The following is a 27,908-nucleotide window of genomic DNA, read 5'->3' on the forward strand; positions in this document are numbered from 1 at the left end:
TAGATCGGAGCTAGTCAATACATATGGCTATTTAAGTTTTAAATTAGTTTAAATTTAAAATTCAGTTCCTTAATCATAGTAGCCATATTTCCTGGTCTCAGTAGTTATGCGTGGCGAGTGGCTTCCACGTTCCTGGTTCTAGAACGTGGGCGGCTTTCCTTCCTCTTGCCTTTATAACAACCAAATACTGCTTTGTGTCTGAGAAGGTCTTAGGTGTGAACAGGTGACCCATCATTCACTTTTTTCTGTGACTTCTGACTAGAAGGAGCAGGAGCCAGGAGGTAGGAGGGTCTCCTACCCCCTGTTAGCAGTAGATTATTTTTGCATTATGTCAAGCTAGTATCCGCCTGGCGGTCCTCATCATTTCTGCCTGCTGCCTCTAGATGGTGGAAGGGGCCTTGGGAGCAAATGCCCTTAGGGACAGCCTTTCAGAACTTGACATACTGATAAATAGCATGTGTTCAGTGTTTTTCCATACAAACTCAGGTGAAAAGGAGAGTTTAAGAGAATGTTTTGGGCTTATGGAGATAGTGTCACATATAGGTAAATATTTTCCAGGGTAAAGATAAATGCTAAATACCTGGAAGCATTTTTTTAAAGTTCTCATTGTTGGATCCCTAATTGAGATTGGTTTATGTCCATTCCCTATTTGCCTGTTCAAAGTAGGAAACTCCCTGCTTTTTTTTTTTTTTTTTTTTGGGAATGACCACACTCTTGGCTTATTGAAGTTCCCCAGTCAGGGATTAGATCCGAGGCACAGCTGCAACCTACACCAGAGCTGTGGTAATGCCAGGTTGCCTTTAATCTGTTAACCCACTTTAATCCTTTAACCCACTGTGCTGCGTTGAGGATTGAACTAGGGCCTCCACAGAGACCCAAGCCACTGCAGTTGGATTCTTAACCCACTGCACCACAGCAGGAATTCCTAGAAACTGTCTGCTTTGATTAAACTATTTTTAGTGCATACTTAATGTTATCTTACTAATAAATGAGTTACATCTTCTTTACTTCAAATTAAGACAGTTTTTTTGGTCATGTTACCTTATGCATTCTTTTTCTCCTCTGTGATTTGTAATAAGACACGTGTATTTGTCTCCTGTCCCTGACACAGGGTTCCTCAAACCCTCGTAAATTCCTAAGTGATAAGAGCATTAAGAGCATTTTTTGTTCCAGTAAAGTAACTTAGATGGGCTCCTGGATAACTCTTGGATGGGGGGGGGGAGGGTGTCATCACAAAAACCAAGCCATGATTAGAAAGAAGCTTGGCATTTTCAGACCTGCCCTCCACCTCTCTATAGAGGGGAGAGGGCCTAAAAGAGAGTTAATGGTTGATCATACTTATATGAGGAAGCCTCCATAAAATTCCCAATAATGTGGGGCTGGGAGAGCTTCGAAGTTGGTGAACACATCTGTGTGCCAGGAGGCAACGTACCCCAGCTCCATGGGGACAGGAGCGCCTGTGCTTGGGACCCTCCCCGACCTCACCTGTTGTTTCTCTTCATCTGGCTGTTCATCTTTATCCTTTATCATATCCTCTAATAAATTGGTAAATGTAAATAAGAGTTTCCTGGGATTCTGTGAGTTGCTCTAGCAAATTAATTGAACCTAAGGAGGTTGAGGATCTACCACTTGTGATTGGTGTCGAAAGTGGAAGTGGAGTGGGAGTTGACTTGTCAGGCGGAAGCTTTGACCTCCCGGAAGTGTCAGAATGGAGTTAAATTGCAGGACGCTGAGCTGGTGTCATGGCATATTGGTAGGAGTGCAGAAGATCCACCACGCATTTGGTGACGTGAGTGTCAGAAGTGAAGTGTTCTGTGTCAATAATAGTAAAGGAAAAATACAGACGAAAACTGAGTGTTTTTTCCATAAACATCTTCCATCAGCCTATTGCTATAATGTGCGAATAAGGGGTATTATGTCTTTCAGTTTACTAGGAGAAGCTGGAAATCCGTAATTTCTTGAATGCCGATAGATTGTCATAAACTCCTATTGATTTCTTCCATATTCCCTCTTCGAATTAAAATATACGTGAAATGCTTTTTAAAAAAAATTTTTTTTCTCTGACACTACTTGGTCATTGTTTGTTTTAGTAATTTTACTTGAAAGAGTCACATCACCAGGATCATTAACAAATGTGATAAACAAGGAAATGTAAGGCATTTTTAAGCAAGAAAATGTAAGTTTTTTTAACAAGTAAAAAAAGTTCTTTAAACACTTAGAATGTGAATCAGAACAAAATCATCTTGAAGGCAGGATTGTGGGTTTTTTTTTTATCTGTTTCTACAAGCATAGCATAGTGCCAGGGACCTAGAAGGCAACCAATAAACATTTACCTCAAACTGATTTCTTTTTTTATGATTTTTATTTTTTCCATTATAGTTGATTTACAGTGTTCAAATTGATTTCTTAAGTGAGTAAAATGGGAACTCCTGCTATTAAAAAAATAAGTCAATGCTGTACTTAGAAGAAGGAAAATATTGATACTACCATTTTTAGTAGTTATAAAGATATTTTCTCTAATAAGGTGTACTTTGAAAAAGGGAAGAAACGTTTTATTTTGTAATCAAGCTGCCAAGTTAAAGTTGCATTACACTGACCTCACTTTGATGTCGGGAGCCAAAATTTAAGTTTAAACCACTTAACTCTGGGGCATAGTCGTTGAGGAAAAGACAAAAGATGATGTGACTTTGGCAATATGCATTTTACCAAGATTTGAAACTCTGCTTTATTTTTTATTTTCTACCTGACAACCCCAATAATATGGTCCTTTGTTTCCTTCCTCTAGCTCTAAGACACCTGATAAAACCTATAATTTTCAGGTGATTTACAGTGCACATTAATGATATACATTTTCTTCTTGGCCCTTCTTGCCTTTGGTAATCCCTTCCTTGTTCCTGTCCAGTTATCTCTGTCATTCCATCTCATTGGGTACTTTCAGATTTACCCAGCTCTGCTCTGGTCCATTTTATAATAATCCCCTACTCAGTTGTCCCCGCTTCTTAACATGGACAAGGAAGGACAACAGGTTGGACTTTTGTCAGACTTTTCACCCTTCTGTGTATAAATGAGTCTCTGTGTTCAGACCTTGGTCTCTCAGCCTCCTTCCTTGAAGTCTCCAAGGAAGGGGTCTTTCTCTTCTAGTTCCTTACTAATCCTTCCACCTGTGCACTTGAGCACGTTCTTCCTGCTTCCTCGGAGACTTAATTCAATCAGTTACTCCCTTTCCTGTATTCTTATCCTTTTCATCCCTATTGGCTCCTCAAAAATATGCTCAAGCCTCTGCTTCTTATTTATTTCATTTAACAAAAGCCTTTTCCAACTCCTCCTCCCTTCGTTGTCAGGTTTCTACCCAGAATTCGTGATATTTGCTGGGTCCGCTTCACAGACTCATTGCAACCACCCGTACCAAAGTACCAAAGACTGCGGCATAGATTGTTCTCAGACATCCTCCTCCATCACTCAGCCGCAAGCCCCACCTGCCCTCACCTGGAGTACCGCATGTGATCCTTAACTCCTCTCCCTGCCCTCGGTCTTCCCTGTTCAAATTTGTCTTTCCCGCAGCTGCGGTGTAATCTTTTAAAATACAGGTATAATCATTTCTCCTTAAAACCCTTCAAGTGCTCAACATCGCCCATAAAGGACAAATTAAAACTCCATAAAACATATGAGGCCACTAATAATTTGACCTCCAGCTCTCCAGTCTTAGGTGCTGCGGATCTGTTCTTAGTACCACCTGTAGTTGCAAAAGCAATGTGCTAGGTTGCACTTGTCTTTTATATTCTGAGTCCTCTAGGGGAGTAAGTTTTTTGTTTTGTATTCCTAGTGATCCCCTCCTTAACCTTCTAAGACCACAGTCAAGCATCCTCACCAGGCTTTACCTGGTTTCTCTTTCCTCTACTCCCAGCCTATCACCATGATGCTGCCATGGTGGCATTGACCATTGTTTTGTGGGTGGGCTATATAGTTTGTGGATACTGCCATTATTTATTGCACAATGCATTGCAAATATTTGTCTTTATGTTTGCCCCCTTTCTAGATAGATCTCCTGGAGAGGAGGAGCTGTTTTACTAATCTATTACTCACCCACAACACCTAACGTAGTGCTTTGCACGTGGCAAGGACTCCATAAATATTTGTGGAATGAGTGAATAAACAGTTGGACTAAGTTCAGCCAATATTAATTGTTGTTTCTTCTATAGGCTTAGTGTTATACTTTTCAAGTTAGATAATAAGTTTTGGATTGTATGTCTTTGATAGCAGTCTACTTAATGTTGGCTGCCAAGTCATAGTTTTAAAGAGATCTGAAGAACAGGGAGGAGGATGTGTTTGGAGCTAGTGACTTAATGCAGTGGGCTATGTGTGCGAGTTCCCTGGTGGTCTAGGGTTAGAACTTGGCGTTTTTACTACTGTGGCCCAGGTTCAATCCCTGGTCTGGAAAATGAGATCCCAATTTCCCAATTCAAGCTGCTGCACATTGCGGCCAAAAAAAAAACAAAAACAAAAACAAAAACAAAAACAAAAACAAAAAACCTGTGTGAATACTTAGGTCTTCCCCTCTTATTGTCATGGTGCATGGTACAAGCTCATCTATACATTTCTTTGCTAAACAAATTGTACAGAACTAGAGAAAAGATTTTGTGAAATTTATCATTTTCCCTCTGGCTTCCAGTCTTCTTCTCCATCTCCATGTGGCTGCCAGAAAACTCCCTGTAAGATTCAGATCTGATGATTTAGTCCTCTGTTCAGGATGCTTCAGTTCTTCAGCTTCCATTTTTCTGTTTGCTAGTCACTTTCACAGCCTCCCACTTTACCAAATGTAAGCTCTTAGACTTACTTTGAAAGTTTGTTGTTACCAGTAGGACTGTTCCACGTCCCTTTTGCACCTGCAGCTGATAACACCCACTATTCTCTATTCCAAGCATATGGTTCCAGAGGAGAAACATAACAACACGCTGGTGATGTTTATGTTAAATGAGCCAGTCTTCTCCAAGCATCTGCTGCACAGGCGCAGAAACAGATAAGTGGTTTCAGCTATTGGCTGCCAGGGAAACAGAAGGGTTGCCACAACAAACTCGGCAAACAACCCCAAAAGTCCCCAAGAAGCATAAACGCACACTGCTGGAGTATCAAAATTAGTAAAGAACTGCGAGTTTTTGATTCGTGACCTTCGCTTTGTCCCCTACATTCCTATGGAGAGATTGGACTGCTCTCTGCAGCAACTTGGCCATCTGCAGGAGAAGACGTTTGAGATTGACTCAGCTTTTGAAGCAAAGTATTTGAAATTTCTCTACTCACTCCAGAGTTGCTTTGTAGTGGAGTTGGCTTGTGCTCCCCTTGGATGCTTGGTCTTTTGACTGACATGGATAAGGTTGGCTCTGAGGAAACCCAGCATCCTCTTTGCTCTGGCGCCACTGGGCCCGCCACCCTCTCCCCCCGCAGCCCCCTCTCCTCCCCCCTCTGTCCCCCACCACCTCTCTATCCCTCACTTGAACTGGCTGCCAGAGTTCACAGACAGCTGGGCAGAGAGTGGCTAAATCTGCCCAGCTGCCCGGGAAGCTTGGCGGCCAGGCCGAGGGAAGGAAGCATCGGCTCTCTTTGAAGGTCGGCTGCCAGTGAATCTCAGGCAGCTGGACTTCAAAGGGGGCACCGCCGGGCTTTCCCTCCTGTCTCGGCAGGTCATTCCACGGCACTGTGCTTCCGGTGTGGGCCTGGTGGCTTTCAAGTTCCTCTTCAATTAAAGAGCTGAATTGAAAGCTGCACTTGTGTTCACATTTGTGTTTTTCATGTGCTATAGTCAGTCTAAGATCCTAACTCCTGTTACCCCAAGCTTACGAATAAGGATGGAAGAGAAAAGGTAACATCATACAAAGGGCAGCTAAGGAGATCCACTGCAGCTAGAAGGATTTCCTCACTGCTAGTTAGTTGTATCTTGTGTTATTTACCAAGTTTTGAGTTACCTTAGGGACTCTTGATGTGATCTTTTTTTTTTTTTTTATCTTTTGTCTTTTTAGGGCCTCACCCGCGGCATGTGGAGGTTCCCAGCCTAGGGGTAGAATTAGAGCTATAGCTGCTGGCCTACGCCACGGCTCATGGCAATGCCGGATCCTTAGCCCACTGAGCGAGGCCAGGGATCGAACCCACAACCTCATGGTTCCTAGTCGAATTCATTTCTGCTGCGCCACGGCGGGAACTCCAGATGTGATCTTCTTGAGTAAAGGCTAATCAACATATATTTGTGGACTGAATTTAGCTGGTATCCTGGGCTTGGGTTTAGTCATGGATGATGGTTTTATTGTTTCTAGAAACTGGTGCCGTGCTCACCCACTCTACCCAAAGAGTGCCTCAGTCTCTTGCTGCAATTTCCCACCTTTCACCTTCCAATTCTATTCGTGGTTGGGGAGAGGACTGGCCTAGTAAGGAAAGTGAGAGTCTGCACAGAGTCCACAGTAACCGTGGTTGCAAATGGGGGTCAGAGTGGAGGGAGCCTGCAGTCAGCAGAGCTGTAAGTATGCGTGTGTATAGCAGTGGTTAGAGGTGCAGGTCCTGGAGCCAGGCTGCTTGGGTTCGTATCCTGGCTCTGGCACCTACTGACCACATGGCCTTATCTTTCTACACTGCCACACCCTCCCTGGACAATGGGGATATAATAGTACTTATCTCAGAAGACCGCTGGAAAATTCAAGGAGTTAATAGAGCCATGCACTTGGGACGGTATCTAGCCCAGACTAAATGCCCAATAAATGTTAGGTCTTATCATCATGGGCCAGATCCCATTGACCAGGACTAGAGGAGGTGGAAAAGGACCAGTTTGTGATTGTTTCTGCCCCTGTATGGAGCTTCTGCCTTGGATAAAATTTGTAATAGAATTTTTTTCAGAAATCTTTAATAACAGAAAAAATTGTATTATGTAGTTTGAAGGGGAACAAGTTATTTTATGTTGTTCATCTCTCTCCCAGCATTGCCCCTCCTGGGAGTTTAAGGAGATGTAATAGCCTAGGCAACCCTAAAAGAAACCTGGTAAAACATGGCTGCAAAGATAAATAAAGAAAAAGAGGTATTTTAATGAAGAGTACAGTTTCTGGAGTTAGAATCAGAGTTTGAAATTTTTACTCGGATAAAACTTACTGTTGTGCAACTATACATGTAATAAAATTCATTGAGTAATTGAGAAAAACCATGAGAGTAAAAATTTATTAGTCATACGTCTTTGGGTAAGTCACCTTGCTAAGCCACAGTTTTCTTGGTTGTAAAATGAGATGATGGTTACATACACAACAGGAGGCTTGTTTGAAGAATGAAATTAGAAAATATATGTTATAGTGCACTAAGTAGCAGCATGTTCAGTCAATGTACCTGGCATTATTATTACTGTTGCCGCCACCATTAGTGTTACAAGTTGAAATTAGTAGTGAATCACAAGGAAGCCTTTAGTGTTTATAACAATGATTTTATAAATAGAGTGCCTTTCCCTATGATTTTTATTCTCTCTAGATCAGAGGTCAGCAAACTGTGGGCCAAATCCAGCCTGCCACCTCTTTTTATAAATAAAGTTTTATTGGAACACAACCTCATCCATTTGTTTATTGTCTGTGGCTGCTTTCCTGCTGTAACCACACAAGTGAGTCGTTGCGACAGAGACTTTATAATCCTGAAAGCCTAAAATATTTACTGTCTGGCCTTTTTCCTGAAGAAGTTTACTGGCCCTTGCTCTAAATATGTGTTTCCCCAATTAAGGTCCAGAGAATGTTAATTCTATTCATGTTAGTAAGTACTTTCTGAAAAGGAAAAAGAAAAAAAAAAAAAAAGGTTCTGTAGTCAAATAAGCTTTGGAAATGTTAAAGAGGTTGATTTATTTCAGGACTACTACTTAAAAGACTCTAACTTTTAATATCCTAATGTGCATTGTGAATCTTCAAGACAAGGCCATGGTATGCAAATAAACTGTAGTTTCCCAGGCTTACTTGGCTATGGAACCACCCCACCCCCAGCCCACCCCTGGATCTGATGATGTTACAGAAAACATCCTCTGGGAAACCCTGCTCTGGGGCTGTCTCTTTTAGAAGGACTTTCTTCTTAAATCATTTCTCTTGGTGATTTAGATGATATCCTCATTTGGAGACCTACGGAATATCTTATGAGAGTCTCTATTACCTCATTTCCCCCCCCCCAGTAAAATTATGCTTTGTTTAAAATTATAGCAGTAAAGTATACCAGATATTGAAATGCTCTAATAAGATAATATCCCCGTCTTTCAATTATTTTATATAATGTCTCAGAGGTTAGAAATAGAGTCCAAAGTCCAAAGTTTCATTTCATGCCTTCTTGAAATTCTAAAAGCATGGATCTTCTATGGGGCTGTAATTTTTTTTTTTTTTTTTTTTTGCATCCAGATTTCTGAAGCATAAATCTCAAGGGCCTAACTGGGATACCAGCTGAACTCAGCTCGGGTTTATAAGAAGGGAGATTAATGTGAAGGTAACTTGTGCCTTAGCCATAAGGGGTTTGTTTTATAGACTAAAGTAAACACCTTGAATTTCAAGTTGCAAGCACATGGGGAGCCAGGAGATTCCAGAGCAGTGGCATCATATTCTGCCTGTGACTCACAGTGGCAGAGCGCTCTCCCGCAGCTGCAGCTTCCAGCTGGTCCTCAGACAGAGCCCTAGGTAGTCACACACTGCAGTCACCTGGTTTGAGACGACCAAACAGGCATGCAGTTGCAACACTGTCCAGTTATGAATGAAGCCTGGGCTATCTCTTTGCCAAATACAGTTGAAAAAATAAATGCTAAGTCATAGCTGTTTTCTGAAATCACAGTGGTTGCAACAGTGAACCTGGACTTAGAGTGGAGAACCGTGCTGGAGAGTTCAGCCCTGGTCATAAATGCTCACTCTCCCCTTTTCCCGCCCTCCACCCTCCCTTCCTCTTCCTTCATCTCTGTCTGTCTCTCTCCCTCCTGTGAGCCTACCCATTGCAGCAGAGGCCAATTCTTAGTCATTTTGATGCCCTTTAAACCTGGCTTATTCTTGATGCAGTAAATGTTTTATGAAAGAATAAGAGGTCTGAAGGGTTTCTTCTCCTTTCCCAACTTGTGAATCCATTAAGAAAATTCCACATGGTCTCTTCATTTCTATATCTCTGGGTTGTGTGTAAATCCTTAGTAAATATGGTTAACATTGTAAATGAGGATTCTGAAAATTTTATTATCATGCTTTGATTTTATGGGGGATGATGAACGAACTTTTCAGAAACCTTTGTTAGATATCATTGTGTTTTGTCTTTATTTAATTTAAAAAAATGAAGTGGGGGGAGAAGGAGGGAATGAGGGAAGGGCAGAACATTTTGGCTGGAACACAATTATCTTTTTTAAAAAAGTTGGAAACTTGGAAACTGTCAGCTTACTATGAAATACGTTGCTTCCTTGAAACATGCTCAAAAGTTCAGAGTTTTATTTGCTATATTTATTAAGTATGTTCATCTTGTAGGCACCATGATATGTGATGCATAGCTCTGTACTCAGCTGTAGTCTGAAACTCATTGGGGTTCTTAGAGTTCAGATGATGTGCCTGGGAAAGAAATAATCTGACGCTGACCTACTTGAAAGAAAGGAGCAGAAATGTGGGGGGAAAGTTCTCATCTAGTGACATAAAGAAAAATGATTTAAACACACAACCCTCCCTTCTGTATCCTCCAAGAATGAGCTTTTCTAAGCACTCTCCTCTCTCACTCAATATTGTCTTCTGGAATCATTATCTTAGTGTCAGTGAATATATAGAAGTGGCTGGAGCTGGTTGGAAACAGACTACAGCTACCTAGAGACCATGGTTGTCTCAAGCAACCCCAGCAAGGATTAAGAAACATTGCTAGGAGTTCTCATGGTGGTGCAGCAGAAACAAATCTGACTAGGAACCATGAGGTTGTGGGTTCGATCCTTGGCCTCACTTTGTGGGTTAAGGATCTGGCATTGCCGTGAGCTGTGGTGTGGGTCGCAGACGCGGCTTGGATCTGGCATTGCTGTGGCTGTGATGTAAGCCAATAACCGTAGCTCCGATTCGACCCCTAGCCTGGGAACCTCCATATGCCACGGGTGCAGCCCTAAAAGGAGAAAAGACAAAAGAAAAAAGAAAAAGAAACATTGCTAGAGAAACTCTTGGTCACACCAGCAGATACAAAAAGGCAAGAGAGGAATGTAGTGATTATATACTAAGTATAAGACATAATCAAGTTGAATTCATTTTACTTATAGGTTTGCAGGACAAGTTTCTGATGGATATTTCTTGGTAGAAGGCTAAGGTAGGGGAGTGAGAATTAACCTTCTTAAAACATTGTTAACGCTCCTGTGATATCATCTGAGTAATAATAATGACAAACCCTTATGTAATGTTTACTATCCGCCAGGCACTGTTCACATCTTTTATGAGTTGCATTAGTTAACTTTTGCTGCATAACTAACTGCTCTAAAACTTAGTGGCTTTAAACAACAAACATTAATTATTCCTCCTGATTCTCTGGGTCAGTGGGGCAGGACCTCTGGTCTGAACTGGCTTGCCTGATTTCTCCTGAGTTCTCTATTACATCTGCAGTTAACTAACAGCTCAGTCGGGACTGGATGGTCCAGGATGACCTTACCCCCATGTCTGGCTGTTGGCAAGGCAGCAGCTCGTGCTACAGGGATGACTGGGCACATGTCCCTGATCATCCAGAAAGCGTCTTGTGCTTTTTTATAAGGAGACTGGATTCTAAAAGCAACAAGAGAGCAAGTCCCCGTGTACATGCCTTTCCAATTCTCTGCTTGTGTCTTGTTTGCAAATGTCCTCTGTTATGGTTCTCTAAGAAGCAGGTGCTTAGGCAGGATTAGATGTGTAAAAGATGTGTTGCCGAAACTCCTGTAAGGGAGAAGTAGGTGGGGAGGCAGAAGGGGCTAGAGAGTATCCGACGGGGTTGCAGGCCTGACCCCTTTGAAGGAAAGAGGGAAGGAATGAAGGAGGGTTGGCTGGGATGAATCTCAGACTGCAACACAGTTCTAAGAAAGCTTTGGCCAGGCCAGTGGGAACTCCTTGAACCTATGTCAACCTGAGGCCTTATGAGTCTACTCTGTCATGGTATCTTGGCATAGCAGCTACAGTTGGGACTACTACTTGATCAAGTCTGTAGTCAACAATCCCTTTGTGGAAGCACTCGGAGAGGCCTGTTCCACGGAGCAGCACTATCCTTCCTCTTAGGAACCTGGACACCTCAATGGTCAGTAGACTCCCGATCTGAAAATAGTCTCAGTTATGGGAACAGAGCAAGGGATCATGACTTTTTATTGGGGTGCTCACCCTCAGCCTTGTGCTGTTCCATTTATCTCTCGTTTTGATTGTAGCTATTAAGCAATACCTTTGCTGTCTGCCCATCTTTCCTGTCCCGAGGAATACCAGGTTCTATTAACCGTCTCCATAGTTTTCTGCACATCAGGTCCTCTTGGCTGCCTCTGTGACCTTGCCAGTCATTGTAGTAATTACAGTATTTTGGCTTTTAGCAAATAAACACTGCAACCTGGCTTTTATTATTTGGAGCTTCATTATCCCCATGGATATTGATGGCGCAGCTCTGTGACATTAGCCTTGGGCTGCAGAAGAGACTCGCCACTAACTTCTTGGTGATGCACTCTCTCACCTGTGTATTCTTGATGGTGAGTGGTATTTCTTCTGGGCCCTCCCATTAAAAATAATATTCTGTATTTTCTAACTGGACACAATTTTTCCATTCCAGCGTCTACTTCCCCCAGCCTTCTTATTCTCTTCTATGTTGTCTGCCAGGACAATTGGAGTGTTTTTATTTGACTCCATCCCCTGGGTCCTTGTACAGTAATGTGCCCCAAATCAATGAATCCTCATCAAAGCCCCCTTGATTAAGCATCCTCAAAATCTAAACTCAAGGTACTGACTTCATGGCTCCTGCCACTAGCTGCTAGATAATTCCTGCATCTCTTTTGGTGCGTAATCTCTTTCCTCCCTAATCAGGCCCAGCTCCTTCTCTAGCTCAGTAATGCCAGGATTTAACACTAATTATTGTGTAAAGCCAGGAGAGGAGGCAGAGGCAGATCCGAAGAGAAGCTAACTGCTGCCTTGTGGGGGGAGGGCAAGGATGGGCCACCTCTTTAGACTGTGAAGGTTCCAGGGTATTTGTAGATCCAGCATCTTATGTGCATCCATTCAAATAGCCTATCCTTGTGTTTCCATGTCTCAGGTTTTCCCATCTAGAGCCCTGACCTTAGAGTAACAGACCTGCTTTGAGTGAGCATTTAAATATTTCTGGAGCTCTATAAATTGAAACACCAGATCACTTTTGTTTGTTGCTCCTCTGTGTCTGCTCTTCCACTGCAGGAGATGAGAGCCTCTTTGAGAGCTACTAAAGTGGCTCTCTGGCTCTTCCACTTAGTCTGTAACTGTTAATGGTCCTCAGTTTCTCATTCTCCCTTTGCAGGGAGAATGACTCAGCAGTAACCAGCCAACACTATTGTCTTTGTAGGCGTCTTCTTCCTGTATCTTTCTTTCTTTTTTTTTTTGTCTTTTTGCTATTTCTTGGGCCGCTCCCACAGCACATGGAAGTTCCCAGGCTAGGGGTCGAATCGGAGCTGTAGCCGCCGGCCTATGCCAGAGCCACAGCAACACGGGATCCGAGCCACGTCTGCAACCTACACCACAGCTCACGGCAATGCCGGATCGTTAACCCACTGAGCAAGGGCAGGGATCGAACCCACAACCTCATGGTTCCTAGTCAGATTCGTTAACCACTGTGCTACGACGGGAACTCCCTCGGCTATTTTTTTTTTTTTTTTTTTTTTTTTTTTTGTCTTTTGTCTTTTTATTGTTGTTGTTGTTGTTGCTATTTCTTGGGCCGCTCCCGCGGCATATGGAGGTTCCCAGGCTAGGGGTTGAATCGGAGCTGTAGCCACCGGCCTACACCAGAGCCACAGCAACGCGGGATCCGAGCCACGTCTGCAACCTACGCCACAGCTCACGGCAACGCCGGATCGTTAACCCACTGAGCAAGGGCAGGGACCGAACCCGCAACCTCATGGTTCCTAGTCGGATTCGTTAACCCCTGCGCCACAATGGGAACTCCCCTCGGCTATTTTTTGACTGAGCTAAGTCCAGATGTCATATCTCCTAGTCTTGGCCTCATGCTCTTTTTTTTACCATACCCACATTACCTTCCTGGTAACTCATGCAGTGAGGGGTCTTCCTTCTATTTAGATGTGTTTATGTATTTCTTAGCATTAAAAATAAAACATTTCAAACAAAAAAACTAAGTTAATTTCACTGAGAGATGACATGTAAGCACAGGACTTTTTGGTAAAATGTTACCAGTAAGTATCTTTTTTTTTTGTAAACAAGCCAAGTCTTTATTACACAAAAGCAAATGCTACAGTATCTTTCAAAAGCTTTATTTAGAGTTTAGTGGTTGATAACTTGTTGAAATATAACTAAGTGGTATGTTTTCTGTATTATGGTTGGTAGCAGAGTTTTGCTTTTCTGAGAATTAAAAAATATGTTCAGGCTTTTCTCCCTGTGTCCAGAATGATCTTTGAAAAATAAGCAAACCTAGTGACAGTACTGTTTCTCTGTGTAGACTCCCTCGGCAGCTCCTTTTACCTTCAGGATAAAATTTAAGCTCTTACCATAACCTATAGGACAGGCCCTGCTCATATCACCCTCCCACCTCTCCTTTCTCTCTTGTCATGGTTAGCTTCTTTTAGTCCTTTGAATCAACCAGGTATTTTATCTTCAGGCCTTTCAATATGTACGTGTTGATTTTCTATTGCTTCATAGCAAGTTACTACCAGAAATTCAGTGGCTTAAAAAAATAAAATAAAATAAAAAAGCCCACCCATTTATTATTGCACAATGTCTGTAGGTAAGAAGCCTGGCGTGGTATGGTTGGATTCTCTTCTTAGGGTTTCACCAGGCTAAACTCTCAAAGTACACTTGACACTTGAACACACAGGGGCACTGACACCCTCTGCCCTTGCCACCCTGCAAGCAATTGAAAATCCACATATAACTGCTCTCTGCATCCATGGATCCCCATTTGTGGATTCAGCCAACTGCAGATCATGTAGTATGGTACTATGTATTTATTGAAAAAAGTCTGCATATAAGTGGACCTGTGCTGTTCAAACCTGTGTTGTTCAAGGGTCAACACCATTGGCCAGAGCTGTGGCTCTCGTCTGGGTCTCAGAGTCCTCCTTCACGCTTACTGATTTTGATAGAATTCAGATCCCTGTTTCTTTAACATATCTCTTAAGTCCACAATGTCATATCAAACTCTTCTCATTTTTTTTTGGGAGGGGGCTGGCACATGAAAGTTCCCAAGCTAGGGGCTGAATCCGCACCACAGCAGTGACCCAAGCTGCTGCAGTGACAGATAACACCAGATTCTTAACCTGCTGAGGTGCCAGGGAGTGCCATGCTTCTCATTCTTAAGATCTGTCTGATTCACTCTTATGTCAGGTCTCTACGCCTTCCTTCTCTGTCCTCAGCCCAGAGAAGATTCTGCTTTTAAGGACTCACGTAACTACTTCAGCACCACCTGGATAATCCAGGATATAATCTCCTTATTTTAAGGTCGGCTAACTAGTAACCTTAATTACACCTGCACAGTCCCTTTTGCCAAGTAGGGTAACACATTCATGGGCACAACACTAGGTATGGAGGTCATGGGGGTCAAAATCCTACTGCCACAATGCAGCTCCCTCTGACTGGAGGACTCGTCCTTGTCCCCACATCCTGCCCCTTTGTCTGCTAACTCTTACTTTATCCACTAAGTCTCTGATTTCTTTTTGCCCCCTTTCCCACTAGTGTCACGTTCAGGTTAAGAACTTCTTTTTAGCGCTCTTGAATTACTCTGTATTTCCCCACTGTACCACTTATCCCTCTCTGTGCTTCTCCATCTTTTCAGGCGGCTGCCTGTCAGCACATTTGTGTTTCCCTCTTCATCGGTGTATCTGTCATACATTTGATGCCCAATAAAAAGAGATGAGTCAATGAATTATTTGTATCCATGAAAGGTAGAGGCATGATTACTATCTTTAGTATAATTTCTATCACCTGGAGGAAGATCACCTGGAGGAAGAGAGAACAATTTTAACTCAGTATATGCAAATCATTATTATTTTTTTAAAAAGGCCTGCTTTTGTGAGATACTGTGTTCCGCATTAGTGGAGTTTTAGGGGAACTCAGTGACGGAGTACCAGGGATGTGACTGGGAGCCTAATGCCCGTGAGCTCTGTTTTGTGACTCATTCTTTGTTGGTGCTGCTGCCAGATCAGTGGAGATGGGTCACTTGTATTCTTGTACTTGTGGCTCTCAAGGGAGACGTGCTGTATCACTAGTAATGTCTCTTACCATTCACTGTAGAATTATCCAGCCTGGTGGCTCTGAGATAATTGACTCCCTGATACTTCGGCCTGTTCTGGTTACTGAATCATAACTGAGTGGCAAGTAGTAGCGTTACTTTTCTAAAGCATGCACTGTTCAGCAGCGACATGAGAAGTAACAAGACTGTTAACATACATCAGTAGAGAGGGAGTATGGTGTAGTGTTTAAGAGCAGGCTTTTTGGTTCAAACTCGGAGCTCGACTACTCGCTAGTAAGCAGTGTGTGTATGACTTTGGAGAAGATCCGTAAGTCTCTGTGCTTGAGTTTCCTAATCTGTAAAGTGAAGGTAGCCTTAGAGATGATCGTGAGCACCGTAGGCAGGAGAGTAAAGGATATAGTGCCTAGGCTGTAGTAAGCATGTGTAACAGTCAGCCGCCACCACCACCATCATCGTTATCGGCAACAGCAACATTATCCTATAGACACAGCAAAGATATTTCAGGACTCACAACCATGTGCACAGTGTCTGGCATGTACTAGAAATATAATGATGTTTTTGAGTTAATAATTTGTTCATTTGTATTTTTTTGTATTTATTCTTTCAGATAACTATAGGCAATAGTCTCTAAAACTTTATAATAAGAGGAACTAGGAGTTCCCGTTGTGGCTCAGTGGTTAACGAATCCGACTAGGAACCATGAGGTTGCAGGTTCGATCCCTTGCTCAGTGGGTTAACGATCCGGCATGGCCGTGAGCTGTGGTGTAGGTCGCAAACGCGGCTCGGATCCCGCCTTGCTGGGGCTCTGGTGTAGGCCAGCAGCTACAGCTCCGATTGGACCCCTAGCCTGGGAACCTCCATAAGCCACGGGAGCGGCCCTAGAAAAAGCAAAAAGACTAAATAAATAAATAATAATAAGAGGAACTAAATGCTATGCTAATCTTGTATTGCTCAGAGCTTGCTAAGGCAGCCTGTAAAACATCTCCTGCTAGGACTTACTTTGTTTCTTCTTTTTGCATATTAAAGCAAATGGGTGTTTTAGAAAGCATTTTGAAATTTTTTCCAGAATAAAGAAAATTATAGTCAGGTGAAATTAATATTTTACATACTGCTCTGTATCATTTTCTGGATGATGACGTGAAATACTCTTGCCGCAAAAATGTTGAATTCAGATGAGATGTTAACAACGTGTTTGTCTTTGCAAACAGGTTCATCCTAAATTCCACTATAAACAAGCTCATGACCCGGGCACAGACACTTCTTGCGTGACTTTTTCCTATGATGGGACTGTACTTGCCTCTCGTGGAGGTGAGTTAATAGCTTTCTTTTTAATGTGTTTCTCTATAGAAAATGATCATTTTTAACTAACCCTATTCCTAATCATTTTAACTATAAATGATCAATTTTATGTCACACAAATATCCTAGCACCTAGTAAAACCAGACGTGCTTTTGTTAATGTACTTTTGCCAGTCTAGTTTTTGCATTAAAATGCATTTCCATCTTGGCAATGTTATTTTATTAAAAAGTATCAAGTAAGATTTATAAAATATGTACTTTTTTGCCCAAGTTTTAATTTTAGCTCCAAATTCCATCACCGTTTGGAGCCTCCAAGGATGACCTTTGCCTCTACCTTATGGAATTTTGTAGATGATATTTTATATTCTTTCTGTATTATTTTATAGTTCTGGGTCTGGTATTTCAAATTCTTTGAGTTGCTAACCATTGATTTTTTTTTTCAGTTCAAACACCAACTCAATTCAGTTTAAAAAGGTTGTATACATGGATGTTATTTTTTTAATAGCTACATAATTCTGTATGGTCATATTGTAAATTTACTTATCTTCACTCATATGGTTTAATATAGGCTGTTTCCAACGTTTTGCTAAATCTTTCTCACCTGGATAAGTTGTATGTTGGCCGAAGGAAATATGAGCGTAGTGAGGACAGCTTGTGAACAAAGCCTTAGGGGGACTTATGGACCATGACCGAGGGTCTTCCAGGAGGCCCATTTATGGGAAGAGAAAAGAATCAGGATAAGTAGGTTGGAGCCATGTTATCGATGGTCTTAAATATCACGTAAAGGCTCTAGTCTTTATTCTGTAGGTCTAATTATTCTAGCAACACTACATATAGTCATTTATTCCCTCACTTAACTTTGTATTTTGAACAGCTACTCTGACTAAGCACTCTGCTAGGTGCTTGGTCTAAACTGTGAACATCCTAGACAGGGTTCCTCGCCTGAAATAATTTTCAGCCTGGTGGTGGAGGGAGGAGGACATAGACTTGGCACAGCTTCCCCCTTAGTTTAATATGTCCTTTGACCCCTGGGAATGCCATTCAGAGTCTCTTTCTTTCCAAGATTCTCTTCTCATATATTGTACCAAACCATCCTCACTTACGTAATTTTTTTTAAAAAAATCACAGCACATGCACATGTATTTTCTTTCTTTCTTTCTTTCTTTTTTTTTTTTATCTTTATTTTTTGCCTTTTCTTGAGCCGCTCCTGCAGCATATGGAGGTTCCCAGGCTAGGGGTCCAATCAGAGCTACAGCTTCCAGCCTACACCAGCACCACAGCAACTCGGGATCCGAGCCGCGTCTGCAACCTACACCACAGCTCATGGCAACGCTGGATCCTTAACCCACTGAGCGAGGCCAGGGATTGAACCCGAAACCTCATGGTTCCTAGTCGGGTTCGTTAGCCACTGCGCCACGATGGGAACGCCTGTATTTTCTATTTATGGTATACATGGAAAAGGTGGATAGGTATAAAATATGTATTTTGGTTCATCAGTTCTAACCTGCTATTTGAGCCCTAGGATGACTCTTAATTAAGTCTGTGTTACTGCACTCTTTACTCACAAACGGGGAATTTACCCCTAGAGTGTATCTAAATCCCCTGGGAAAGTTCTTCAAGTAATAAATGCTCCCATTGGAAATTCTCGCATTCCCCCTTGCATCTCTAGAGCAGTACCCTTAAAACTCCGAGGTGGAGTAGGGAGAGACGAGGGGAATAAAAGAGGTGTGTACTTTGAAAATTCTTCAAATTATTACTGCAGGACTCTGAAATAGGCCAGTGCCGCCCCCAGCTGATTATTACTGCCTTAGAAATCTCAGATGAACTCCATTTCGGTCAAAGCCATTTTAGGGATCATTTTTCCCTCCCGCTTCCATCCTATAGTAGCTGTTGGGTAACATGTCATCAACACAACATGTGTACTCTATTCCATCACTTTCCTTCCTGGATGTATGGAGTATGCCAGATGGAAGTCTCTCTGTTCAGCAGAGTCCCCGGGATGTTGTAAGGTGTGCCTGCTAGCTCCAGAACCTGCCAGGTTAGCTAAACTTCCTGTTACAGATGAATGGTTTCTTATTGTTTGGGGCTTGTGAAGACGTATAACCTTTTTTTTTTTTAACAGACTGCAAGCAAAAAGGTGAGTCCTACAAAGTTCTTCCAGACCAAGCAGGTCTCTCATCTATCCAGTTGTGGATTAGTACACCTGCCAAAAGTTGGGTTTCAGAGGAAAGGTCACTGGGGAGAGAATGGGGATTTTTTATTGAACGCTCCACTCCCCTCACTCGCGTCTGATCCTGATTCCTTATTGGACCCGAGGGGTTGAGGCAGGTCTCAGCTGTGGACACTGGGGAGAAAGAACAGCAAAGACATCACTTTCCATGAGTTTTTGGCTTTCATTATGGTCAGGAATTAGGTAGCAGCCCTGTAGAAATATTTAAAACGTTATTCTTTAAAGAATATTCATTGTACTTGAGACGGCTTGGGAAAGCTGTGCTCCTAGCAAAGGGAAGAATGATAGCCACCGATAGAGTTACACTGGAGGGAAGGGACTTGCAGGGCTCACCCTCATTAACGTTAATGGATAGTTCCACCCACACACTAGTGGGGAGAAAACAATCTGTTGTGAATTGAATGATTTTCAGTCCTGATGGTTGCTAAATTAATATCTTCTGACAAAGTCAAGTTCTGCTCAAATATACCACAGGGAAACTACCATCTGCTCACAAGTCACTTTTTAGAGTAGATTCTCCAGGGTTCCTCCTAGCCTGCAGATGCTGCATCAGTCTGGAAAGTAATTTCTAGGAGGCTAGTTTGTGATCCTGGATCTTTCTACTGTTCTCACAACTACTGCTCTCAAGATCTCCAATTAAAAAAGTGAAACGTACGCATCCCCTTTCTTCCTTCCTCCTTCCTTTCTCTCTCGCCCCCTCCCTTTCTTCCTTCTTATAGTTACATACTAAGTTTATCAAACTCTGAACTTGGAACCGGATCTTTTTTTGCCAAATTTATTTTTTGTCTTTTTTTTTTTTTTTTCCTCTCTCATTCCTCTGTCAGGTGATGATACATTAAAATTATGGGACATCCGTCAGTTTAATAAACCACTTTTTTCAGCCTCGGGCCTTCCTACCATGTTCCCCATGTAAGTAGCATATTTTTAATATTTGATAAGCACAAGGAAATGAAAACGTAGTTGCCTCTTCATGTTCCTGTGTACGTCTTAGATCTTCTAGAAGAGGGACTTGGAGAGTAATTGAAATAGGTTTTTTGATAGATGCATTTTATTTTTCCTTTCACTTTGTGCACGTCCCAGAATATAAAGTTTTATTTTTGAAGTTTGAGATGATGTATGTTCTGTGTTTGAGTGAATATATCTGTCTCTCTCTATAGAGATAACATAGATATTGTATGTACACATAGGTTTTGAGGTAGTAAAGATATTTTAAAGAGTTGAATTATTCTTTTTATAGTGTATAAATGATGGAGTAGGCCTATCTTTATTTGCTGTCTTGTAAAATTTGCTTCCTCATACCATCAGAGCGGTTTTTCGTAGTTACTGAGTATCATGTGTCATTTTCTTGAGTTTTTCTTATCGTTCCAATCAATAATTTGGTAACCTTCATTAGGTAGCTGAAAATTGTTATCTCCATTCTAAGTTGATAACTGAAGCTTTAAAGATTTCTCTGAGGCAGCTAAGTGTGGAATTTGTCCTCTAAGTCCTACAGTTGGTGCTTAAGCAAAACAATTCTATTTTGGTAGAAATAAAATTTCACATCTGTATTAAATAATGACAAACAGGGGAGCGTGAAGGTAATGGAAGCATCGAATGGAGAAAGCTGTATAACATCAGAACACTAACTCTGACATGGTCTATTGACCATGGCATTCATTGTTTAAAACAAACAGAGGAACAGGAATGAATTTATAGCTGATAGGATTTTTTGGAGCCATTTTGCCTGTGGCAGGTAACACTGGCTGCTGCGTAACCTCTTTGGATCACATTTTAGATTATTCATAATCAAGTGGCCAGACGTCTCATCACGGGGGCTGCTCGGTCATAGCCATCACTTAGGTTCCAGCAGTACAGTCTGCTCCTCATTCATGATGCTTGACTTGACAAAACTCAAATTACTGGAGTGGTGGTGCTGATGAAAATAGTTCCAAAACTGGTCAGAATAACCATTACTCAGACATTAGTCATACAGTGTCTATTTGTGTGTAGACAGGATCAATGTCTATGTTGAGTTTTCCCCCACACACTGTTTACCTTAAACAATACTATAATGTGTAGGAGTTAGAGCACAGATTCTGGAGTTAGACTAAGTTCAAATACCAGCTGCACTGCTTACTTTTGTAATCTTAGACAAGATTTCTTTAACTTCTTTCTGCCTCAGTTTCCTCATCAGTAAAGTGGGGATAGTAGTGTTTACTTCATAAGATTATTGTGAATATTAAGTGAATTCGTATAAATGCCTGACTTAATATAAACCCTGTATAAGAATTGTCTTTTCTTATAGTAATGTTGTTTATATTTTAACTCCCTCGTTATCGCAGCACTGTAGTGGGGTCATAAGCCAATATTTAGAAACTGTTTTTTTTTCTGTAGGACTGACTGCTGTTTCAGTCCAGATGATAAACTCATAGTCACCGGTACATCTGTTCAAAGGGGATGTGGCAGCGGCAAGCTTGTTTTCTTTGAGCGCAGGACTTTCCAAAGGGTGTATGAAATAGACATCACAGATGCGGTATGTATGTTCTTCACTCCCAGCCTTGAAAATGAAGTTATTTTGCATCTCAGCCACCTTTGGTTTTGGTTTTGGTTTTATTTATTTATTTATTTATTGTAGGGCTGCTCCCAAGGCATATGGAGATTCTCAGGCTAGGGCTCTAATCGGAGCTACAGCAGCTGGCCTACGCCACAGTCACAGCCACGCCAGATCCAAGCCTCATCTGTGACTTACACCACAGCTCATGGCAATGCCGGATCCTTAACGCACTGAGCGAGGCCAGGGATTGAACCTGCAACCTCATGCTTCCTAGTCGGATTCATTTCCCCTACACCACTACCGGAACTCCTGGTCTTGGCTTTTAAATAGAACATCACGCCCTTGCAGTGCAGTGTAGCTCTTTTTTTCTCCAACACAGAATGGCTTATCTACACTTTCGCCTCCCCTGACTAAGTGTTTCCTATGGGCCACACTTTAGTCAGAATTTCAGCTGGGCCTTGGGTGTTTACCCCTCTGCCAACCAGTCTGAGGAGAAGAGAGGCTGACCGCCATCTAGGATACAGAAAGGAGCTTCCCACAATGTGCATGTTTGTGAGGATTTGGGGGTTATGGACAGACATGAAGTGTTATGCTCATAGAATATGATGAAGTATGTATCATTGTTTGAAAACTTTGACGGAATTCTTGTCAGAGTTGTCATCAAGGTAAGACTCTACTTCCTCTAAGCTTAATTTCTATTTGATTATTGAAAGTTTAAAACATTTCAGATTTGACTTTCACATCCAAAAAAAAAAAAACCTCCTTAGTCTTCTTCACATATTTATATAAGCATTCATTCATTCATTCCTGTCCTGAGACTGGAGCCATATGTAATACAGTAGTAGTGAAGATTCCCAGAGGAAAACCTGAGCTCCTTTAAAAGTCTTTTATTTATTTATTTTGCTGTTTTGGGCCGCACCTGTGGCATATGGAGGTTCCCAGGCTAGGGGTCAAATCAAAGCTACAGCTGCCAGCCTACACCACAGCCACAGCAATGCAGGATCCAAGCCGTGTCTGCGACCTACACCACAGCTCATGGCAACACCAGATCCTTAACCCACTAAGTGAGGCCAGGGATCGAACCCGAGTCCTCATGGATACCAGTCAGATTCGTTTCTGCTGCGCCACAACGGGAGCTCCCTAAAGGCTTTTAAAGTATGTGCTATTATGTAGATGGTAAGGCAAATTATTGTTATTTTCTGAGTATGAAACAGGCCAATTAACATCTGTGCAAATTTTCTTTGGCTCATTGTCAAATCCTTTAGTAATGTCCTATATCTTAAAAAGTGCTCTTATGTAAGTTTCCCCCGTTGTTTCAGCTCTTTGTAAACAGTTGAGACATATTATGTACTTAAATGATTCAAACAATTGAACAACTGTTTTTAAATCATGAGCAAAAGCTCCCGTCTCCAATGTTCTAGAATTACCGTGGAGTCTTAATTTGTTGGCCCTAAATTTGAAACCATGGTATACAGTTAGTTAGAGACAATGAACTAACAATGAGGCTAACTCTGGATGAGTACTTAGGTTTTATAGATTCTAATCTCATGACGTAATTTGAAATGTGCCAGCACTAATAATACTTTTTGGAGAGCACATCCGGGAGCCAACTAAAACACTAGAATCAAGGAAAAACACTCCTGACACTATCAACTTGAATCTCCAAAATTAAATGGTTATAATTGGTTCTTCCAGAAGTACCTGTATTTTTTATGTCTCCCAAGAACTATACATCTTAATATTATTCATGGTACTGTGTTTTAAAATTATAATTTAGGAGTTCCTGCTGCGGCGCAGTGGTTAACGAATCCGACTAGGAACCATGAGGTTGCGGGTTCCATCCCTGCCCTTGCTCAGTGGGTTAATGATCCGGCGTTGCCATGAGCTGTGGTATAGGTCACAGACGTGGCTCAGATCCCGTGTTGCTGTGGCTCTGGCGTAGGCTGGCAGCTGCAGCTCTGATTGGGCCCCTAGCCTGGGAACCTCTGTATGCTGCGGGAGTGGCCCAAGAAATGGCAAAAAGACAAAAATAAATAAATAAATTAATTAAATAAAATAAAATTATAATTTAAATTGAAATGTAAATAAATTAAGGGATGTAGAAATACAATTGCACTTTTAAAGACATGTTAGATTTCTTTTTTTTTTATTTTTTATTTTCCCACTGTACAGCAAGGGGGTCAGGTTATCCTTACATGTATACATTACAATTACATTTTTCCCCCACCCTTTGTTCTGTTGCAACATGAGTATCTAGACAAAGTTCTCAATGCTATTCAGCAGGATCTCCTTGTAAATCTATTCTAAGTTGTGTCTGATAAGCCCAAGCTCCGGATCCCTCCCACTCCCTCCCCCTCCCATCAGGCAACCACAAGTCTCTTCTCCAAGTCCATGATTTTCTTTTCTGAGGAGATGTTCATTTGTGCTGGATATTAGATTCCAGTTATAAGTGATATCATATGGTATTTGTCTTTGTCTTTCTGGCTCATTTCACTCAGCATGAGAGTCTCTAGTTCCATCCATGTTGCTGCAAATGGCATGATGTCATCCTTTTTTATGGCTGAGTAGTATTCCATTGTGTATATATACCACATCTTCCGAATCCAATCCTCTGTCGATGGACATTTGGATTGTTTCCATGTCCTGGCTATTGTGAATAGTGCTGCAATGAACATGCGGGTGCATGTGTCTCTTTTAAGGAGAGTTTTGTCCGGATAGATGCCCAAGAGTGGGATTGCGGGGTCATATGGAAGTTCTATGTATAGATGTCTAAGGTATCTCCAAACTGTTCTCCATAGTGGCTGTACCAGTTGACATTCCCACCAACAGTGCAGGAGGGTTCCCTTTTCTCCACAGCCCCTCCAGCACTTGTTATTTGTGGATTTATTAATGATGGCCATTCTGACTGGTGTGAGGTGGTATCTCATGGTAGTTTTGATTTGCATTTCTCTTATAATCAGCGATGTTGAGCATTTTTTCATGTGTTTGTTGGCCATCTGTATATCTTCTTTGGAGAAATGTCTATTCAGGTCCTTTGCCCATTTTTCCATTGATTGATTGGTTTTTTTGCTGTTGAGTTGTATAAGTTGCTTATATTTCTAGAGATTAAGCCCTTGTCAGTTGCATCATTTGAAACTGTTTTCTCCCATTCTGTAAGTTGTCTTTTTGTTTTCTTTTTGGTTTCCTTTGCTGTGCAAAAGCTTTTCCGTTTGATGAGGTCCCATGGGTTTATTTTTGCTCTAATTTCTATTGCTTTGGGAGACTGACCTGAGAAAATATTCATGATGTTGATGTCAGAGAGTGTTTTGCCTATGTTCTCTTCTAGGAGTTTGATGGTGTCCTGTCGTATATTTAAGTCTTTCAGCCATTTGGAGTTTATTTTTGTGCATGGTGTGAGGGTGTGTTCTAGTTTCATTGCTTTGCATGCAGCTGTCCAGGTTTCCCAGCAATGCTTGCTGAATAGACTTTCTTTTTCCCATTTGATGTTCTTGCCTCCCTTGTCAAAGATTAATTGACCATAGGTGTCAGGGTTTATTTCCGGATTCTCTATTCTGTTCCATTGGTCTGTCTGTCTGTTTTGGTACCAATACCACACTGTTTTGATGACTGTGGCTTTGTAGTATTTCTTGAAGTCTGGGAGAGTTAAGCCTCCTGCTTGGTTTTTGTTTCTTAGGATTGCTTTGGCGATTCTGGGTCTTTTGTTGTTCCATATAAATGTTTGGATTGTTTGTTCTAGTTCTGTGAAAAATGTCATGGGTAATTTGATAGGGATTGCATTGAATCTGTAGATTGCTTTGGGTAGTATGGCCATTTTTACAATATTGATTTTCCCAATCCAGGAACATGGAATATCTTTCCATTTCTTTACATCTTCTTTGATTTCTTTGATTAAAGTTTTACAGTTCTCGGCGTATAGGTCCTTTACCTCCTTGGTCAGGTGTATTCTGAGGTATTTGATTTTGTGAGGTGCAATTTTAAAAGGTATCGTGTTTTTGTATTCCTTTTCTAATGTTTCATTGCTGGTATACAGAAATGCAACTGACTTCTGAATGTTAATCTTATATCCTGCTACTTTGCTGAATTTATTAATCAGTTCAAGGAGTTTTGGGCTTGAGTCCTTAGGGTTTTCTAGGTATAGTATCATGTAAAGACATGTTAGATTTCTTTAAGCGTACAGAACATGCTGTTTGTTGTGTTGCTCTGAATTGCTTTTCTAGCTAGATCTTTTTCTCCATAGCTCCACCTCATCTATTTTATATTTGTTTGTTTTTGTCTGTCTTTTCCCACCATGAGGGCAGAAGCTTTGTTCTATTCACTGTGATATCCTTAATGCTTAGAGCAGTGCCTGGCACACAGGTGGTACTTGTATTCTATGTGAGTGAATGGTCTACCTGGGAAATGAAAGTAATGCGTACTCTAGAGCACAGGTGTGTCTTTGGCGATTGAGGCAAGAGAGAAGTATCTAGAGATAGAAAGGTAAACTGACCTTGTATACCCTAATAAGAAAGTGACTTGTGTCTTGTGGCCTTTTTTAAAAGCAAAGGAATGACACGTTTAGATCCAGGTTTTAGAAGCTAATTTTTGCTGAAGTGTAAAAGTTAGATTTACGAGTAGTGGTATTCATTTGTACATGTATAATTTAGGAGACCGGGTTAGTATTCCCTGAGATAGATAGAGAGAGAAAGAGAGAGAGGGAGGAGAGGAAGGAAGAAGGGAAGGAAAGGAAGGAACGGAGGAAGGGATGGATGAAGGAAGGAGGAGAGGGAGGGAAGGAAGAAGGAAGCAGGTTTTAGAAGAAAGAGAGAGTCTGCTGTGGATATGTTGAACTTGAAGTACCTTTAGGATCTCTGGGTGGAGATATTCAGTGGGCAGATGGGTAGATGAGTTTGGTGCTTAGAGGAAAGAAGACACCGTTTGGGGAGAAGCGTTTATAGTTCATAGTTGAAATGTTGGTTGCTGAGTAGTTTGATCACAGAAAAGGCATAAAGGATAGAAAAGATAAGCCCTAGGAAACCTGCGTTTCAGGTAAAGAGAAGAGAATTAAGGAGTAGGGTCATTAAAGAAATAGAATATACCATATATTGAATTATCTTAGAAAAGTCAGAAAACAGATTTTGAGATCCATTTTAATAGACGGATGAAGAGAGAACTTCCAATAGGGACAAAACCACACACCGTAAAGGGGCGTTTTAAATCAGTGATTCAGGATTTGTTTGTCTTTTTTGGGTTGTTAACATCAGACAGCATTGTTTTCTGTTTTTATTGTAGAATGGTGTACTAAAGGGACTTTAAACTGCCCCTTTGATCTATGGTCTCAAGTTTTAAGTCTTCTTGGAATGTAAGAAAATAAATGCATTCATTCTTTGGAATGGATGGAAGAGGGTGGACACTTTGCTAGAAGGGCCAAAAAACACCCTTTTAAAAAATTGTATTTTTGTCATTAAAAAACGAGGATTATCATTTCTTTTGGAAGCACCACACTCTACCATAATAAGGTACTTGCTATGTTGAGCTTTAATTTATGTAAAAGGTAGCAGCATCTCATATTCTTAAGATCAGCATTTAGTTGTTTGCTTGTTTGACTAGGCACAGGCAGTGGTGGCTTTAGTTCTATCCTAGTATAATTGATTGCATTTTCCCCCATCCTTTCCTAAAACTAAACAAACCCCTAGATAGTTAAATTCTAGAATACTGAGCTCAACATATATAGGGAGCCAAACATTACTTTCAGTTAGGGGATATTAACAATCTATATAATTAATTTCCTGATAACTAAAAACTGTCCTATAATTTTCTCAATAAATAGCTATAAAAATATAAGTTACATTTTCCATATTTGTTTTCGAAATAAACTTTAAAAAGTGGTTTTAATTACACTTTCCGTGTTGTTAACATGCTCTGAAAATTTTTTCTTTTTCAATGTGGAGACTCAACACTCTTCACCAGGAGATGACAAGTGTTTCTTTAACATTTACTCTTTTTACTATGTGATGTTTGTACACATTTTACAGTTCTACTGAAATTATTTTTATTTTTATTTTTTTTATATAATGATTTTTATTTTTGCATTATAGCTGGTTTACAGTGTTCTGTCAGTTTTCTACTGTACAGCAAGGTGACCCAGTCCCACATACATGTTATTTTTAGATGCTTCCTTTTAACCTAATTTTGTTTCCACAGGTTTAGATAAATGCATATCCTCATTAATCATCTAATTCTTTGCTATTTGAATAATATGACAGCCTCATTTCTAAGATAAATTGCACATATAATTTGATCTTGAATTTATAAGCTCACTTTTGTTTTTGTATAAGATGGGACTCTAGATTTTTAATGTATTGTATAAAAGCTTCCATTTCTCTATGTGATAAAAGCATGGGAGAGAAAGAATGGACAAAATGCAATTTGGAGATAATATATATATTTTTAAAATCATGTTTAGAAGAAACATAGACATTTTTAAGCCTTTTCAAAGTTCCAGTAATTT

General features: G+C 41.0%; 1 protein-coding gene across 2 annotated transcripts in view; it reads left to right on the forward strand.

Annotated features, from left to right (window-relative positions):
• WDR70 (WD repeat domain 70) overlaps nt 1–27,908 on the forward strand; it is a 292,024-nt gene that overhangs the window by 225,146 nt on the left and 38,970 nt on the right. For both annotated transcript variants that reach the window (XM_021076961.1, XM_021076962.1), the window contains exons 11-13: nt 16,569–16,668; nt 19,713–19,797; nt 21,262–21,400. In XM_021076961.1, coding sequence (XP_020932620.1) covers nt 16,569–16,668; nt 19,713–19,797; nt 21,262–21,400 — 324 coding nt within the window. The remainder of the gene's footprint in view (nt 1–16,568; nt 16,669–19,712; nt 19,798–21,261; nt 21,401–27,908) is intronic.

Source organism: Sus scrofa, chromosome 16, assembly GCF_000003025.6.
Source record: "Sus scrofa isolate TJ Tabasco breed Duroc chromosome 16, Sscrofa11.1, whole genome shotgun sequence".
Taxonomy (NCBI): Eukaryota; Metazoa; Chordata; class Mammalia; order Artiodactyla; family Suidae; genus Sus; species Sus scrofa.